This window comes from Chelmon rostratus, chromosome 15 (assembly GCF_017976325.1).
Source record: "Chelmon rostratus isolate fCheRos1 chromosome 15, fCheRos1.pri, whole genome shotgun sequence".
NCBI classification, from domain to species: Eukaryota; Metazoa; Chordata; class Actinopteri; order Chaetodontiformes; family Chaetodontidae; genus Chelmon; species Chelmon rostratus.
In genome coordinates this window covers 8,459,756-8,475,507 of record NC_055672.1, presented here as the reverse complement: position 1 = coordinate 8,475,507, position 15,752 = coordinate 8,459,756, and the positions used below count along the sequence as shown (strand labels likewise).

Here is a 15,752-nt window from a genome sequence, read left to right as displayed (position 1 = left end):
AATCAGGAGAAATACTGTTTGGATTCACACAATCTATGATCTTAATGGAACACAAGGAAATATTTACATTAGAAGTGCAGTTGAGGATTTAAGGAGAACTTTGTGTCCACTGTGGTTGGTATGATATGTCTGTTTGTCTGCCTTTCATTTACTGACAGGACTGCACATAAATAACATATCTCACTTCTGCTGATTATGAGTTTATGAATTATTATCATTAAAAAGCATCATGTTCATTGAACCAAGTATCAACTGATAGAAAACAGTGAAAAAAATGACTTTGTTACAAGGAGACTGTAATTGTTTCTCTGTCAGATGTAGAAAACTAAAGCAAAATGAAAGAAATTACCTTCATTTCTACAATAATTTCAATCCAGCTCATTTGGCAAGATTTGTAGATTCAGAATAAAATCATTTTATTTTTGTTAGAGAGTTTTTTCAGTGTATAGATGCTTGTTCACAGTGCAGGAGGTTTTTGTACGACCACTTCATGAGTTTGTATCACTGTGGTACACTTTTGGTGGAGGAACCAAACTCATCATTGACTGGAAGTACCACAGATTTATAATTTCTACAACATGTCAGATCAAATTTAATTATGTAAAATAAGATAATGACATAAGACATTTCTCAAGGTGGTTCAATTGTTGTGAATATTTATTGTTATTTTTCGAGCTTGGCTGAAATCGTAATTTGTCTTTAATTGTGCAAAGATTATTATTATGTTGTGTTCTTGATAATATTAAGGTTAAATATTGCCAAAGAAGATAAATTTAGTCATATTTCATTTTCAATTACATTTTTGTTGGACAAAATGTACTAATGAAATTGGTCTGAGGAAAAGTTTAATGCTAAAAAATAACATTAGATTTCTTATATTTTACATTCATATTGTTATTAAAATGAAATCAGGCGTGTGTATAAAACAAATAAGTGAGTTTATATGAACATCCAGTCCAGCTGTAGTTTGTGTTCACAGTCTGTTAGTTTAAAGTGCTGAAAAGGAAGTGAAACAGACAGATGACAAAGTCTTTAACTGGATACAGACATCACATTTTTATCAACAAGAAAATCATTGCAGGGATGAATTATTTACTGTCACACATTAGAAATTAGACATGAAGATTTCATTTCATCGTCATCATTATTCTAAATGTTTGATCATATTTACACTCATGTTGCATGTGATTGTGTGATTCTTAGTGATTTATGATGAGTGCCTCAGTAGAAGATTCATTAGTTTAAGAGTCAAAATGAGATCAAGTGTGAGCATTTAGTTTGATTTGTTGAAGCCTGGTTTCCTCCCGTTTGTCACCTCCTCTCCTCTGTCTGATCACAGGATCGTGCACACAGCTCATCCACAGTAGTGTGGACCTCTGTCATGTATCATCAGTGTCTCATGTTCAGCTGTCTGTCCTACAGTGGGAGTTAATCTGCTCCTTGTGTGTCTCTGCTCTCCCCTCCAGCCGGCTCCAGGGTCAGGCCCTCGGTCTCTCTGCTTCCCCCCTCCTCCCAGCAGCTCTCCGGGGGCTCGGCCACGCTGGCCTGCCTGCTGAGCGGCTACTCTCCTCCGGGAGCCGTGTTGAGCTGGGAGGTGGACGGCGCGGAGGTGACGGAGGGGGTCCTGACCAGCTCAGAGGAGGAGAAGAGCGGACGCTACAGCAGCAGCAGCACCCTGAGCCTGAGCCAGGAGCGCTGGATGGAAGGAGAGCTGTACTCCTGCAAGGTCCTCCATCACGACCACAGCCAGACCCAGTCCCTCCACAGGAGCCAGTGTCAGGCCTAGAGGGGCTGGCTGAAGCCCAGGACGGGAGCTGTGTGTTGGGGGAGCAGGAGGAACACACCTGCTGCTCTCAGCAATATGACTTTTAATGTTTGTAGAGGAAACTAAAGCTTTGTGTGACAGAGAACAGCACTGCTGTAAAGTGTTGGACAGCAACAACTTAGAGAGTAATGTGTGTAGCTCAGCAGCGAGATGTGAGTGTGCTTCATAACTGTCATGTTGATGGTTGATGTTTGTGCTAATAAAGCTTGAACTGATCAATAACTTCATCAAGTGTTTGGTCTTTTATCTGATGAAGAGCAGCAAGAAATTCAAAGTTTGTATAACTTCAACTGGTACTCGTCTCTGTAGAGAGTGAAAAGCTTTGGATTGATCATGTTAATAGAAATATTTGTCTTTTTAAGTTGTTCTTGAATGTAATATTACAGAGCAGTACAGAAAACTAAAGGATATATGTTTTTCTTTTCATGATAAAACACTGACACAGTAATTTCAACTTGATCTTCACTGACAAAAAAATCATGATTGATGCATGTGTTGAGGCAACATTTGTCTTTTCCTGAGAGTAAGACTGACCACAACAAGATGTGTTGTCATTTGATTTGTACCAATATTTTAATTGAATTTATTAATGTGAGTGTGTAGTTTGTGCTTGGTGAGGTGACTGTCAGCTCTGTGTTCAGTGGTCTGTGTCAGAGTCTCTTCCTCTTCAGCAGCTGCAGTCGCTTCCTGCTGTACCAGCTCAGTGTCTCTGCAGTCTGACTGAGGGAGGTTTTTGTACAGCTACAAATCACTGTGTGAACACCCAAGCACTGTTTATATAGTGGAGACTCTGACAGTAATAAACTGCTGCATCTTCAGTCTGAACTCCACTGATGGTCAAAGTGAAGTCAGAGCTGCTTCCACTGCCACTAAACCGAGCTGGTGTTCCTGACTCTCGTGTGCTTACAGCTCTAATGAGGAGCTTTGGAGTTTGTCCAGATTTCTGTTGATACCAGGACATACATTGACCACCAGTACAACTGGAGTAAACAGCAGGATTGGTTTTACAGGTGAGAGTGACAGTGGATCCTGCAGTCGGTGTCACTACTGGAGGCTGAGTCACAGTCACCTGACCGCTGCATCCTGCACACAAAAACAAATCATTCATTTATCAGCAGAAAGAAATGAGAGAAAAGGCAGCACATCATGTTTGAAATGTTGCTGAATGCATGAACCTGTAAAACAGCAGCAGGCTAGCGTCCAGATGAGGATGGTGATGAGAGTCATGGTGCTGTTCCTTCTGCTGTGTTGACTGACACATCCGAGTCCTGCAGTGTTGAACTCACAGGACTATAAACCTTCTCAGTTCACTGGAGGATCAGCTGACCATGCAAAGCCTCCTCTCTATGGAAATGAAGCCAACGAGAATTTATATCTTTTTTGAATGTCGCTGTCACAGCAGATTTTTAATGCTGCTTATTTCAAAATTATTAGTGTTAAGACTGTTTTCATTTGTTGCACTCAGTGGATGTTTTCTAACAACAACTCTTTTCTTGAAAAGATTTAATTCTGCATATTTAACTTAAAGCTGCATTTGAGAAATTGTGAGTTTGTTCCAGTTTTATTTCGATTCATTGTGGTTCTGCTTGATGACTCTTGTGTTGTGTTCACTGGACCACTTATTCTCATCACAGTCTCTTCACCAACCCTCTGCACCTGCAGCAGGCCGTTTTCACTGCAGTCAAACTGAAGGGGGTTTTGCGCCTCTGAATCACTGTGTGAACGTTCCAACACCATTATGGTACCCCAGACAGTAATAATGTCCAGCATCTTCAGCCTGAACACCACTGATGGTCAGAGTGTAGTGAGAACCAGACCTACTGCCACTGAATCGAGATGGAGTCCCTGAGAAGTGAGTTGATGTATAGTACATAAGAAGCTTGGGAGCCTGTCCAGGTTTCTGAAGGAACCAACTGTGATAAGGACCAATATTTGAACTCCCTGTGGCGCTGATGGTCACAGTCCCTCCAAGACTAACAGACCTGGATTTGTCAGTCTGAGTCAGAAAATCGTTGGCAGAAGTCTCTGAAATGAGAAAAGAAAAAAATCTTTAGAATAAAATGTTTGAAGGCATCTAAAGCAGCAGCTCAGGTTTTAAAAGAAGACAACAACAAACATGTTCAAAGCTAAAGTAAAGACCAGAGAACCGACTGAATTTGCTGTAAACATGTTGAGAATCTCTCACCCTGACTCAGAAAACCCAACATGACAATCAGAGTTATTGGCAACATCATCCTGATGCACTTTTCAGTGTGAGTGCATGAAAACAGTTCAGACTCTCTGTGACACAAGAACTTTTACTGTGAGGAGCAGTGACGCATAAAAGTCATGCAAATATAGTGAAGAAGGCAAACACACACCTGTTCATGTGAAACAGAAACAGCAGAGGTGAGGTGGAGCGACACATCATCATCCTGAGGATCATTCGGCCTTTTATTCAGACAAGGTCACTGAGACATTTTTCAATTCAGGCCTTTTTAAATTGTTTCTCTTCATTCTCAACATTCTTCTTTTACTTCTGTCTTGTCTCAGGCGACTTTGTGTTCATTAACAGTCGAATAGTGTCCCCTGCTGGCCAACTGCTTCAACACTGACGACTTGATTTTGAATTTGCTTTGTTTTACACTCAGTGTTTCAGGAGATCAACCACCTGATGTTTCCCTCCACACGTCTTAAGAAACATGAAATAAATTACAATACAATGTCGGCTATTTCTGCTTCATTGGTTGAGATTGCTTGAGTCAGGACAAGTGATTTTATTTACTTTTGAGGTGTATGATCAGGTCAACCAAATATCAAATATATGTTAAATTAAGCATGATCAGGGGTAAACTGATGTTTAAAATGCTGACCACTCTTAGTTATGGTATGTGAGGCCATGCAGGGCCACGTAGGGTCAGATCAGGAAAAGGGAAACCAGAGGGGGTGAAGTTTATAGAGGGGGCTATTTGGACGTAAACCTCTCAAAGAGGTAAATATTGATTGTCGCAAAGGAAAACATTCCTCAGTGGGGCAATGGCCAGAACATGATATGGTTTTTGAGTTTGGAAAGTTATGGGTGGAGTAAGACGAAACACCATGCTATATATTGTGTTGTCTGTATGTTAAGGGCAGAGTCTTCTGATCTGACCCTGAAGCTCTCTCGGATGGCCGGCATCTGATCTGATACTGCTTGTTCATAGGTCTCTTCAACTCAAGCTTGTATCAGAGGAGTTCTTACTACACCATGATCACACCACTGCTTGGCAGGATCTGGCTAATAAACATCCCTTTGTCCAATATCATGAATAAAAATTTAGCCTTAAGGGACTTTACAATCTGTACAGCATACAACACCCTCTATCCTCAGACCTGTGATTCAGATTTGGAAAAGCTCCCCCAAAAAGAAACTTTAATGGATAAAACATGGAAGAAACCTCAGGAAGAGCAACAGAGGAGGGATCCCTCTGCCAGGACCACCAGACATGCCAGAGATGTCACATGTACAGAACAGAACAAGACAGTAAAATTACAATACAGATGATCAGGGTGACAATTTATGTTCAGTTTTGACATGTATGAAGAATATGGATTGGACATCAAGCAACTTCCAGGTGTCACCAGACAGATAAAAGCTGAGCCACCCGACCGACCTACTCTCCACCACAGAGACCTGGACAGAGGACAGACTCACAGAGGGACAGAGAGACAAGAGGAGAGGCTGAAGCTCCTGGAGGATGGAGATCTGCATTTAATCTGAAAGTGATGTGACACCACAGATGTGACAGGAGAGACATTCAGATCAGAAACCTCCATCCTCCATGACTGAATAACGTCCAGGGTGTTACCACTGCAGCGAGCAGGTTCATGTACGAGCTGAGTGAAAGCAAAAGGATCAAGAAGAGCCAGAGAGGCTTCAGAGGCCTCATTCATCTGAATACAGAAATCACCAATAATTCAAATCTCATCAGCTCATCATGAGGAACAAGGCCTGAAAGTAAACCTCCAAATTCTTCTAAAATCTGGAAACAAAGGCCAGGTGGTCTCAGGAGAACCACAAGGTGGAGTCTGTTGTTCTGGACTAAACAATTCATATTCATAGTCGATGGAGATGGTTTAAATACAGGGGCCTCAAACAACTTGAATTTAAGATCAAGTTTGGAGTTTAAATTGAATTAAGACCTGTAGAAAAAGGCAACATCCCATCTTGTTTAGAAGCTGCAACAACATGGGCGTTGGTGTAGTCAGGTGGTGCAGCTTCATTTCATGGTAGGAAAACATTTTAATTTTACAAAGATTAAGGCGAAACGAAGATAAGATGAGCTAAATAAGCTAAGCGGCTGTAGTGTAGCATAGCGGTATCAGTCAGCAATAACAATCAAACTTCTGACACAGTTAAATGTCTTCTTCAAAGTAATAAATGACATGTTTAGAGTTATGTATATTTGGGTTTCAGTGAAAAGTGATGGCAATGCAAGTGATCTTAATGTCTGTGAAAATAAACACAATGGGATGGTAGTTATCTGTCAATATTAGTTTCACAGCTTTTTACATGGGATGAAAATTTCACAATGTCAAAATGCAATGTACAAAAATGTATGAATGTAAGTATGTAGTTTGTGCTTAATGAGGTGACTGTCAGCTCTGTGTTCAGTGGTCTGTGTCAGAGTCTCTTCCTCTTTAGCAGCTGCAGTCGCTTCCTGCTGTAACAGCTCAGTGTCTCTGCAGTCTGACTGAGGGAGGTTTTTGTACAGCTACAAATCACTGTGTGAACACACCAGCACTACCTATTTGATGGAGACTCTGACAGTAATAAACTGCTGCATCTTCAGCCTGAACTCCACTAATGGTCAAAGTGAAGTCAGAGCTGCTTCCACTGCCACTAAACCGAGCTGGTGTTCCTGAATGTTGCATTTTGGCGTATTTCACTAGGAGCTTTGGAGGCTGTCCAGATTTCTGTTGATACCAGTGCATCCAGTCATCTCCATCACTGTCTCTGTACACAGGTTTGTTTGTTTTACAGGTGAGAGTGACAGTGGATCCTGCAGTCTGTGTCACTACTGGAGGCTGAGTCACAGTCACCTGACCGCTGCATCCTGCACACAAAAACAAATCATTCATTTATCAGCAGAAAGAAATGAGAGAAAAGGCAGCACATCATGTTTGAAATGTTGCTGAGTGGATGAACCTGTAAAACAGCAGCAGGCCAGCGTCCAGATGAGGATGGTGATGAGAGTCATGGTGCTGCTGCTTTCTGCTGTGTTGACTGACACATCTGAGTCCTGCAGTGTTGAACTCACAGGACTATAAACCTTCTCAGTTCACTGGAGGATCAGCTGACCATGCAAAGCCTCCTCTCTATGGAAATGATCTCTCTGCTCTCAACACACTGAAGCCAACGTGGGACACAAAATCAGGAGAAATACTGTTTGGATTCACACCATCTATGATCTTAATGGAACACAAGGAAATATTTACATTAGAAGTGCAGTTGAGGATTTAAGGAGAGCTTTGTGTCCACTGTGGTTGGTATGATATGTCTGTTTGTCTGCCTTTCATTTACTGACAGGACTGCACATAAATAACATATCTCACTTCTGCTGATTATGAGTTTATGAATTATTATCATTAAAAAGCATCATGTTCATTGAACCAAGTATCAACTGATAGAAAACAGTGAAAAAAATGACTTTGTTACAAGGAGACTGTAATTGTTTCTCTGTCAGATGTAGAAAACTAAAGCAAAATGAAAGAAATTACCTTCATTTCTACAATAATTTCAATCCAGCTCATTTGGCAAGATTTGTAGATTCAGAATAAAATCATTTTATTTTTGTGAGAGAGTTTTTTTCAGTGTATAGATGCTTGTTCACAGTGCAGGAGGTTTTTGTACGACCACTTCATGAGTTTGTATCACTGTGGTTGACTTTTGGTGGAGGAACCAAACTCATCATTGACTGTAAGTATCACAGATTTATAATTTCTACAACATGAAAGATCAAATTTAATTATGTAAAATAATCTAATTACTTCAGAAATTATTCAAGGTGTTCTAATGTTGTGTATATTTATTGATATCGATCGTGTTTGGCTGAAATTGTAATTTATCTTTAATTGTGCAAACATTAATAATGTGTATGATTGATAATACTCAGGTTAAATATTTGTCAAAAGACTAAATTTTTCTCATATTTAATTTTCAATTGATTTTTGTTCAACAAAATGTGTTTGTGGAATTGGCCTGAGGAAAAGTTTAATGCTAAATTGATTATAAATGGTTAATAATAATTACATGAGATTTCTTGAATTTTTCATTTAAACAATTATTAAAATGAAATGAAAAGTATGTATAAAACAAACAAGTGAGTTTATATGAACATCCAGTCCAGCTGTAGTTTGTGTTCACAGTCCGTTAGTTTAAAGTGCTGAAAAGGAAGTGAAACAGACAGATGACAAAGTCTTTAACTGGATACAGACATTACATTTTTATCAACAAGAAAATCATTGCAGGGATGAATTATTTACTGTCACACATTAGAAATTAGACATGAAGATTTCATTTCATCATCATCATTATTCTAAATGTTTGATCATATTTACACTCATGTCATGTTGCATGTGATTGTGTGATTCTTAGTGATTTATGATGAGTGCCTCAGTAGAAGATTCATTAGTTTAAGAGTCAAAATGAGATCAAGTGTGAGCATTTAGTTTGATTTGTTGAAGCCTGGTTTCCTCCCGTCTGTCACCTCCTCTCCTCTGTCTGATCACAGGATCGTGCACACAGCTCATCCACAGTAGTGTGGACCTCTGTCATGTATCATCAGTGTCTCATGTTCAGCTGTCTGTCCTACAGTGGGAGTTAATCTGCTCCTTGTGTGTCTCTGCTCTCCCCTCCAGCCGGCTCCAGGGTCAGGCCCTCGGTCTCTCTGCTTCCCCCCTCCTCCGAGCAGCTCTCCGGGGGCTCGGCCACGCTGGCCTGCCTGCTGAGCGGCTACTCTCCTCCGGGAGCCGTGGTGAGCTGGGAGGTGGACGGCGCGGAGGTGACGGAGGGGGTCCTGACCAGCTCAGAGGAGGAGAAGAGCGGACGCTACAGCAGCAGCAGCACCCTGAGCCTGAGCCAGGAGCGCTGGATGGAAGGAGAGCTGTACTCCTGCAAGGTCCTCCATCACGACCACAGCCAGACCCAGTCCCTCCACAGGAGCCAGTGTGAGGCCTAGAGGGGCTGGCTGAAGCCCAGGACGGGAGCTGTGTGTGGGGGGAGCAGGAGGAACACACCTGCTGCTCTCAGCAATATGACTTTTAATGTTTGTAGAGGAAACTAAAGCTTTGTGTGACAGAGAACAGCACTGCTGTAAAGTGTTGGACAGCAACAACTTAGAGAGTAATGTGTGTAGCTCAGCAGCGAGATGTGAGTGTGCTTCATAACTGTCATGTTGATGGTTGATGTTTGTGCTAATAAAGCTTGAAGTGATCAATAACTTGATCAAGTCTTTGGTCTTTTATCTGATGAAGAGCAGCAAGAAATTAAGTTCTTTCACATGCACCAAGTTCTTCACACAGAAAAGACAGAATGGACACAAAAACGGGGATCAAATATTAACGTAAAATAAGATGGAGAATAAAACCTTCTTGACGATGATCGAAAAAGTTAAATAGAATGTGGATGAAAATGAAGATAATGCATAACATGACATTAAAAATGAACTTAAACTGCTTTAGGAGCAGTGATGCACAGCAGCCATTCAAAACTCCACCTTCATAGTCAAACAAAGAGCTGTTTGTGTGAGGAGACAAAATGTTTGTTTCAGAGTCCAAAGAAAATCATCCGTCAGCACAGTTACATCAGTTTCAGGTCAAATCTGTTCCCACTGCGCATTCACACAAACATGTTTGGCTTTGTTTTAATATTGATCTTTACATGACCAGACTCCATTATAATATCTGTGTCATTTCACTCAAGTTCTCCCTGATTGCGCTTCTGTCATGTGGTGTTAAGTCCACCGTGCAGCAGGATTAATGTAGCACATCAGAAAATGTACCAACATGCTATAATAGATCAGCTTCCCTCATATCAGTGGAGCTGCTGTGTTCTTTATGGATTCAGGGAGGAACATAATACACAGCTCAGTGTGGAGCTCAAAGTGGACAATTTGAATTCAATCACAGTGATGTCAGGTTTTAATCCTTATTTATTTCATAAATTGTTATTTCTGTATTTTACATGCAATTTATTTGTTTGATTATTGGTCAAATTGTCTATTTTTCAAATGAGGACATTCAAAAAATGTGACCAATCAGAAAACAAAGTTTTTTTCCTGCCTTGTTGGTGCAAAGGGGAACACAAGGAAGAAAATAACAAGTTCACCCAAACACCTTTTCAAAAACTCCCTGAAAACGCTGCTGAAACACTATAAGATGGACAATGAATGACATTAATTGACAGAAAAGCAATGATCAAAAGAGGAACACCAACTTGTGCCACAGAAGTGGAAGTAAAAGGTTTCAGGGTCTCCAAGGCAACAATAAACAATAAGCCACACTAACTGGAAAATAGAAAAATCAACTGGCCTCAAAACAAAAAACACAATTCACAGCTCACTAACTGTCCTCAGAAGAGGGGAAAAGTCAGCAAAATGAATGGAAAGCCAACAAAAGCACCAATCCAACAGACAGCTCTGTGGTCACATGGCACAGAACGAGGTCTCTGAGGGTTGCTATGCAGCTCCACTGACGATCTGATGAAGTTCAGGTGTGGCTGATCCAGGAACCAGAGACAGGTGTGGCAGACCTGAGACAGGAACAGAGACAGCTCTCTTCCAAAAAGAGGTCAAAGGAAAACCAGTGGACGTAAAACGTACAATCATCGCTGTAGTTAGTTTGTCACCATCAGTTAGAACAGGATGACACAAGAACACCAAACCACAAATCCAAGTTTACAGCAGAACTCATGGTGTCTGCAGAGAGGAGCAGGAGGTCAAATATCAACTGTTCTTGGCTGCACCAGAGGAGAGACTCAAGCTGGGGCCAGATTAAGAGGAGAAATGTTCCACTTAAACAACACAAGTGATGCTCTACTATATTGTATAATGATTGGTACTATAAACTGGATATAATTTCTCTCTGTAACAGCAATCACTACAGTATATTTGGTATTTGTATTGGTCTGGATGTGTATCAGAGCAGGAGTGAGAGATTTGTTGAAACCAGCGACTACAGCGCTGCTAAGAACATGTTTCCAAAGTTTTCTGTGGAACAAAGTGAGACAGACAAAGTGTCACCAATTTAAATGCTGACTGGTTTCAGACTTTATGGTTTTAGTTGGTGAAAAAGTATTTAAAAAATGGACAATGTGTCAAGGGAAACTGACAAACTGTAAACTAGGTCCCTGCTCATTTATGAAAATGGTGAAAATAAAACTTTGTAGAGAGAAGCAGAGATCAGAATAAAGTTTGTGCTTGGTGAGGTGACTGTCAGCTCTGTGTTCAGTGGTCTGTGTCAGAGTCTCTTCCTCTTCAGCAGCTGCAGTTGCTTCCTGCTGTAACAGCTCAGTGTCTCTGCAGTCTGACTGAGGGAGGTTTTTGTACAGCTACAAATCACTGTGTGAACACATCAGCACTGTTTATAGAGTGGAGACTCTTACAGTAATAAACTGCTGCATCTTCAGTCTGAACTCCACTGATGGTCAAAGTGAAGTCAGAGCGGCTTCCACTGCCACTAAACCGAGCTGGTGTTCCTGAATGTCGTGTGCTGACATAGTATACGAGGAGCTTTGGAGGCTGTCCAGATTTCTGTTGATACCAGGACATAGCCTCATCACCATCAGACCATCTGTAAACAGGTTGGTTTACTTTACAGGTGAGAGTGACAGTGGATCCTGCAGTCGGTGTCACTACTGGAGGCTGAGTCACAGTCACCTGACCGCTGCATCCTGCACACAAAAACAAATCATTCATTTATCAGCAGAAAGAAATGAGAGAAAAGGCAGCACATCATGTTTGAAATGTTGCTGAGTGAATGAACCTGTAAAACAGCAGCAGGCCAGCGTCCAGATGAGGATGGTGATGAGAGTCATGGTGCTGCTGCTTTCTGCTGTGTTGACTGACACATCTGAGTCCTGCAGTGTTGAACTCACAGGACTATAAACCTTCTCAGTTCACTGGAGGATCAGCTGACCATGCAAAGCCTCCTCTCTATGGAAATGATTTCTCTGCTCTCAACACACTGAAGCCAACATGTAGTTGAATTTTTTTTAAACGTAGCTGTTACAGCAGATTTTTTTATGCTGCATTTTGCAAAATTAGTTAAACAGTGTTAATACTGTTTTGCATGTGTTGCTCTCAGTGGATATTTTCTGACAACAACTCTTTTCTTGAAACGTTTAAATGCTGCATAATTAACGCAAAGCTGCATTTATAGAAATTGTGAGTTTGCTCCAGTTTTATTTGGATTTATTGTGGTTCTGCTTGATGACTCGTATTGTGTTCACTGGACCAGTTATTCTCATCACAGTCTCTTCACCAACCCTCTGCACCTGCAGCAGGCCGTTTTCACTGCAGTCAAACTGAAGGAGGTTTTTGTACGGCTCTGAATCACTGTGTCAACACTCCACTACCATGGTACCCCAGACAGTAATAATGTCCAGCATCTTCAGCCTGAACACCACTGATGGTCAGAGTGTAGTGAGAACCAGATCTACTGCCACTGAATCTAGACGGAGTCCCTGAGAAGCGAGTTGATGTCGTGTATATAAGAAGTTTGGGAGCCTGTCCAGGTTTCTGAAGGTACCAACTGAGATCACCACCAATATTTGAACTCCCTGTGGCGCTGATGGTCACAGTCCCTCCAAGACTGACAGACTTGGATTTGTCAGTCTGAGTCAGAAAATTGTTGGCAGAAGTCTCTGAAATGAGAAAAGAGAAACTCTTGAGAATAAAATGTTTGAAGGCATCTGAAGCAGCAGCTCAGGTTTTAAAAGAAGGCAACAACAAACATGTTCAAAGCTAAAGTAAAGACCAGAGAACCGACTGAATTTGCTGTAAACATGTTGAAAATCTCTCACCCTGACTCAGAAAACCCAACATGACAATCAGAGTTATTGGCAACATCATCCTGATGCACTTTTCAGTGTGAGTGCATGAAAACAGTTCAGACTCTCTGTGACACAAGAACTTAAACTGTGAGGAGCAGTGACGCATAAAAGTCATGCAAATGTCGTGAAGAAGGCAAACACACACCTGTTCATGTGAAACAGAAACAGCAGAGGTGAGGTGGAGCGACACATCATCATCCAGAGGATCATTTGGCCTTTTTTCCAGACAAGATCACTGAGACATTTTTTCAATTCAGGTCTTTTTAAGTTGTTTCTCTTCATTCTCAACATTCCTCTTTTCCTTCTGTCTTGTCTCAGGCGACTTTGTGTTCATTAACAGTTGAATAGTGTCCCCTGCTGGCCAACTGCATCACCACTGATGTCTTGAATTTTAATTTGCTTATTTTCACACTCAGCGTTTCAGGAGATCAACCACCTGATGTTTCCATCCACACTTCAAAACAGATATGAAATAAAATATAATACAGTGCACATCAACGCCATCAAGACAAAGGAGATGGTGATAGACTTCCACAGGAAAGCACCACAGACTACACTGGTCAGCATCCAGGGCTTGGACATTGAAATCATGGAGGAGTACAAATACCTGGGTGTCCACCTCAACAACAAACTGGACAGGTCCACCAACACAGATGCCCTTTACAGGAAGAGCCAAAGTTGTCTCCATCTGCTGTAAAGACTGAGGACGGTTGGTGTATGTCTGACACTGCTGAAAACCTTTTATGACTCTGTGGTTGCATCTGCAATCTTTTATGCAGTGTTCTGCTGGGGCTGTGGAAGCTGTGAGAGGGACAAAAAGAGACAAAAGGGCGTTAGCCAAGCTGCCATCCATCATTAACAATCCCTCTCAACCCCTGCATGACACTTGGGGGGTCCTCAGCAGGTCCTTTAGTAACAGACTGCTGCATCCACCCTGTAAGAAGGGATGCTACTACAGGTCCTTCAGACTAACAGCTGTCAGAGTGTTCAACTCCAGCATTGTTTAATGTAGCACTGGGTCCACATACACACTTTTTTTGCACTGATGTGTGATTTATCATACACAAATTACCTTGTACAATATTACTTTTTTCACTCTCATTCAGGACTCAACTTATGCCCACAGACTGGTATTCTACTATGACACATAAATATTTATCACTGTGCAATAATGTAAATACTGTACTTACTTTATCCCTACCCACCATGTGCAATTTCTGTAAAACTGTAAAATTCTGTATAATTTTTGGCAGTATATTTTTATGGCAATATTTCCTATTGTTCTTCGTGGCAATATTTTTTTATGTTGTTTTTCTTTTATGTAGTGTATTGTATAAAATGTACATATATATGTAATCAGGTTTTATTTTGCAATTAATATTTCTCGATTCTGATGCTATTTTTGTCCTATGGCTATTGCCTGCTGCCTGTACCGCTCAAATTTCCCCAAATGGGGATTAATACAGTCTTGTCTTATCTTGTCTTATCTATTTATGCTTCATCGGTTAGGAAGTAAAAAATAATTGATTATTATTTATTGACATAGGCCAATATCATCATTAAAAAAATTTGCCTCAAAGACTTTGACAATCTGCATAGCATACAACCACACTCTATCCTCAGACCTGTGATTCAGATTTGGAAAAACTCCCCCAAAAAGACCATTGAATGGATAAAACATGGAAGAAACCTCAGGAAGAGCAACAGAGGAGGGATCCCTCTGCCACGACTACCAGAAATGCCAGAGATGTCATGTGTACAGAGCAGACCATGAAAATAAAAGTACAGACGATCAGGGTCACAAATTATGTTCAATTTAGACAGATATGAATTATTTAGTTCTGGGAGGACATGAAGCAACTTCCAGGTGTCACCAGACTGATAAAAGCTGAGCCGAACAACTGACCTCCTCTCCACCACAGAGACCTGGACAGAGGACAGACTCACAGAGGGACAGAGAGACAAGAGGAGAGGCTGAAGCTCCTGGAGGATGGAGTTCTGCATTTAATCTGAAAGTGATGTGACACCACAGATGTGACAGGAGAGACAGTCAGATCAGAAACCTCCATCCTGCATGATAGAATCACGTCCAGGGTGTCACCACTGCAGCGAGCAGGTTCATGTACGAGCTGAGTGAAAGCAAAAGGATCAAGAAGAGCCAGACAGGCTTTACTTACAGCTTCAGAGGCCTCATTCAGCCAAATACTGAAATCGCCAACGACTCAAATCTCATCAGAATGAGCAACAAATGTGGAGATCTGCAGTCTCCTCTCCCTCTTCCCTTTTGTGCTCCTGTGATTTCCCTCTCTCTTGTTTCTTGTCTGTCTCTCCCCTGTCTGTCTAGTTGAGTGGCATCACTCCAGGGTGTGGCCGACGGGTCGGGCCAACCTCCTCTCTGATGGAGCACAGGTGGGCCCAATGAAACCACCAAGACCACATGTCTACACAGTACAGAAGGCACATAGAATCTCCAGTATTCGTCGAATGTCTGCCTGGCAGTGTGGTAACAACAAAGTCCTCTTTATGTGTCGATAGTCTCTCAGTCTGTCTCGAATTGTTCAGTCCTCAGCGACCTGACCTGTTCCTGTGTTTTGTGTTCAGGTGATTCCAGTCACCTGCTCTCTCTGTGACACCTCGTTTGGAAATCCTGCCACTCCAATGCTCGTCTGGACCCGGTCGATCAGCTCTCCCTTTGGAAACCTCTGATTACCCGAACCCCCTCCTGTGGACCTCCTTTTGACCCTTTCTGTCTGCTCTCTTTGAGACTTGAATCTGGAGCTTTCTGGTCTTTGCACCATTAAACTATGTTCTTCTTTTGGAAATCATTACTTTGATTTGCTCGCTGAACATTCATTA

General features: G+C 41.5%; 1 gene segment (V, D, J or C); it reads left to right on the top strand.

Annotated features, from left to right (window-relative positions):
* The window catches only part of LOC121618830, a 67,744-nt gene extending 58,454 nt beyond the window's left edge, over positions 1-9,290 (top strand). Inside the window, 1 exon segment of the V gene segment in view lies at positions 8,705-9,290. Within this exon segment, the coding sequence occupies positions 8,705-9,024 (320 nt within the window).
* The last annotated feature ends 6,462 nt before the right edge of the window (positions 9,291-15,752 follow it).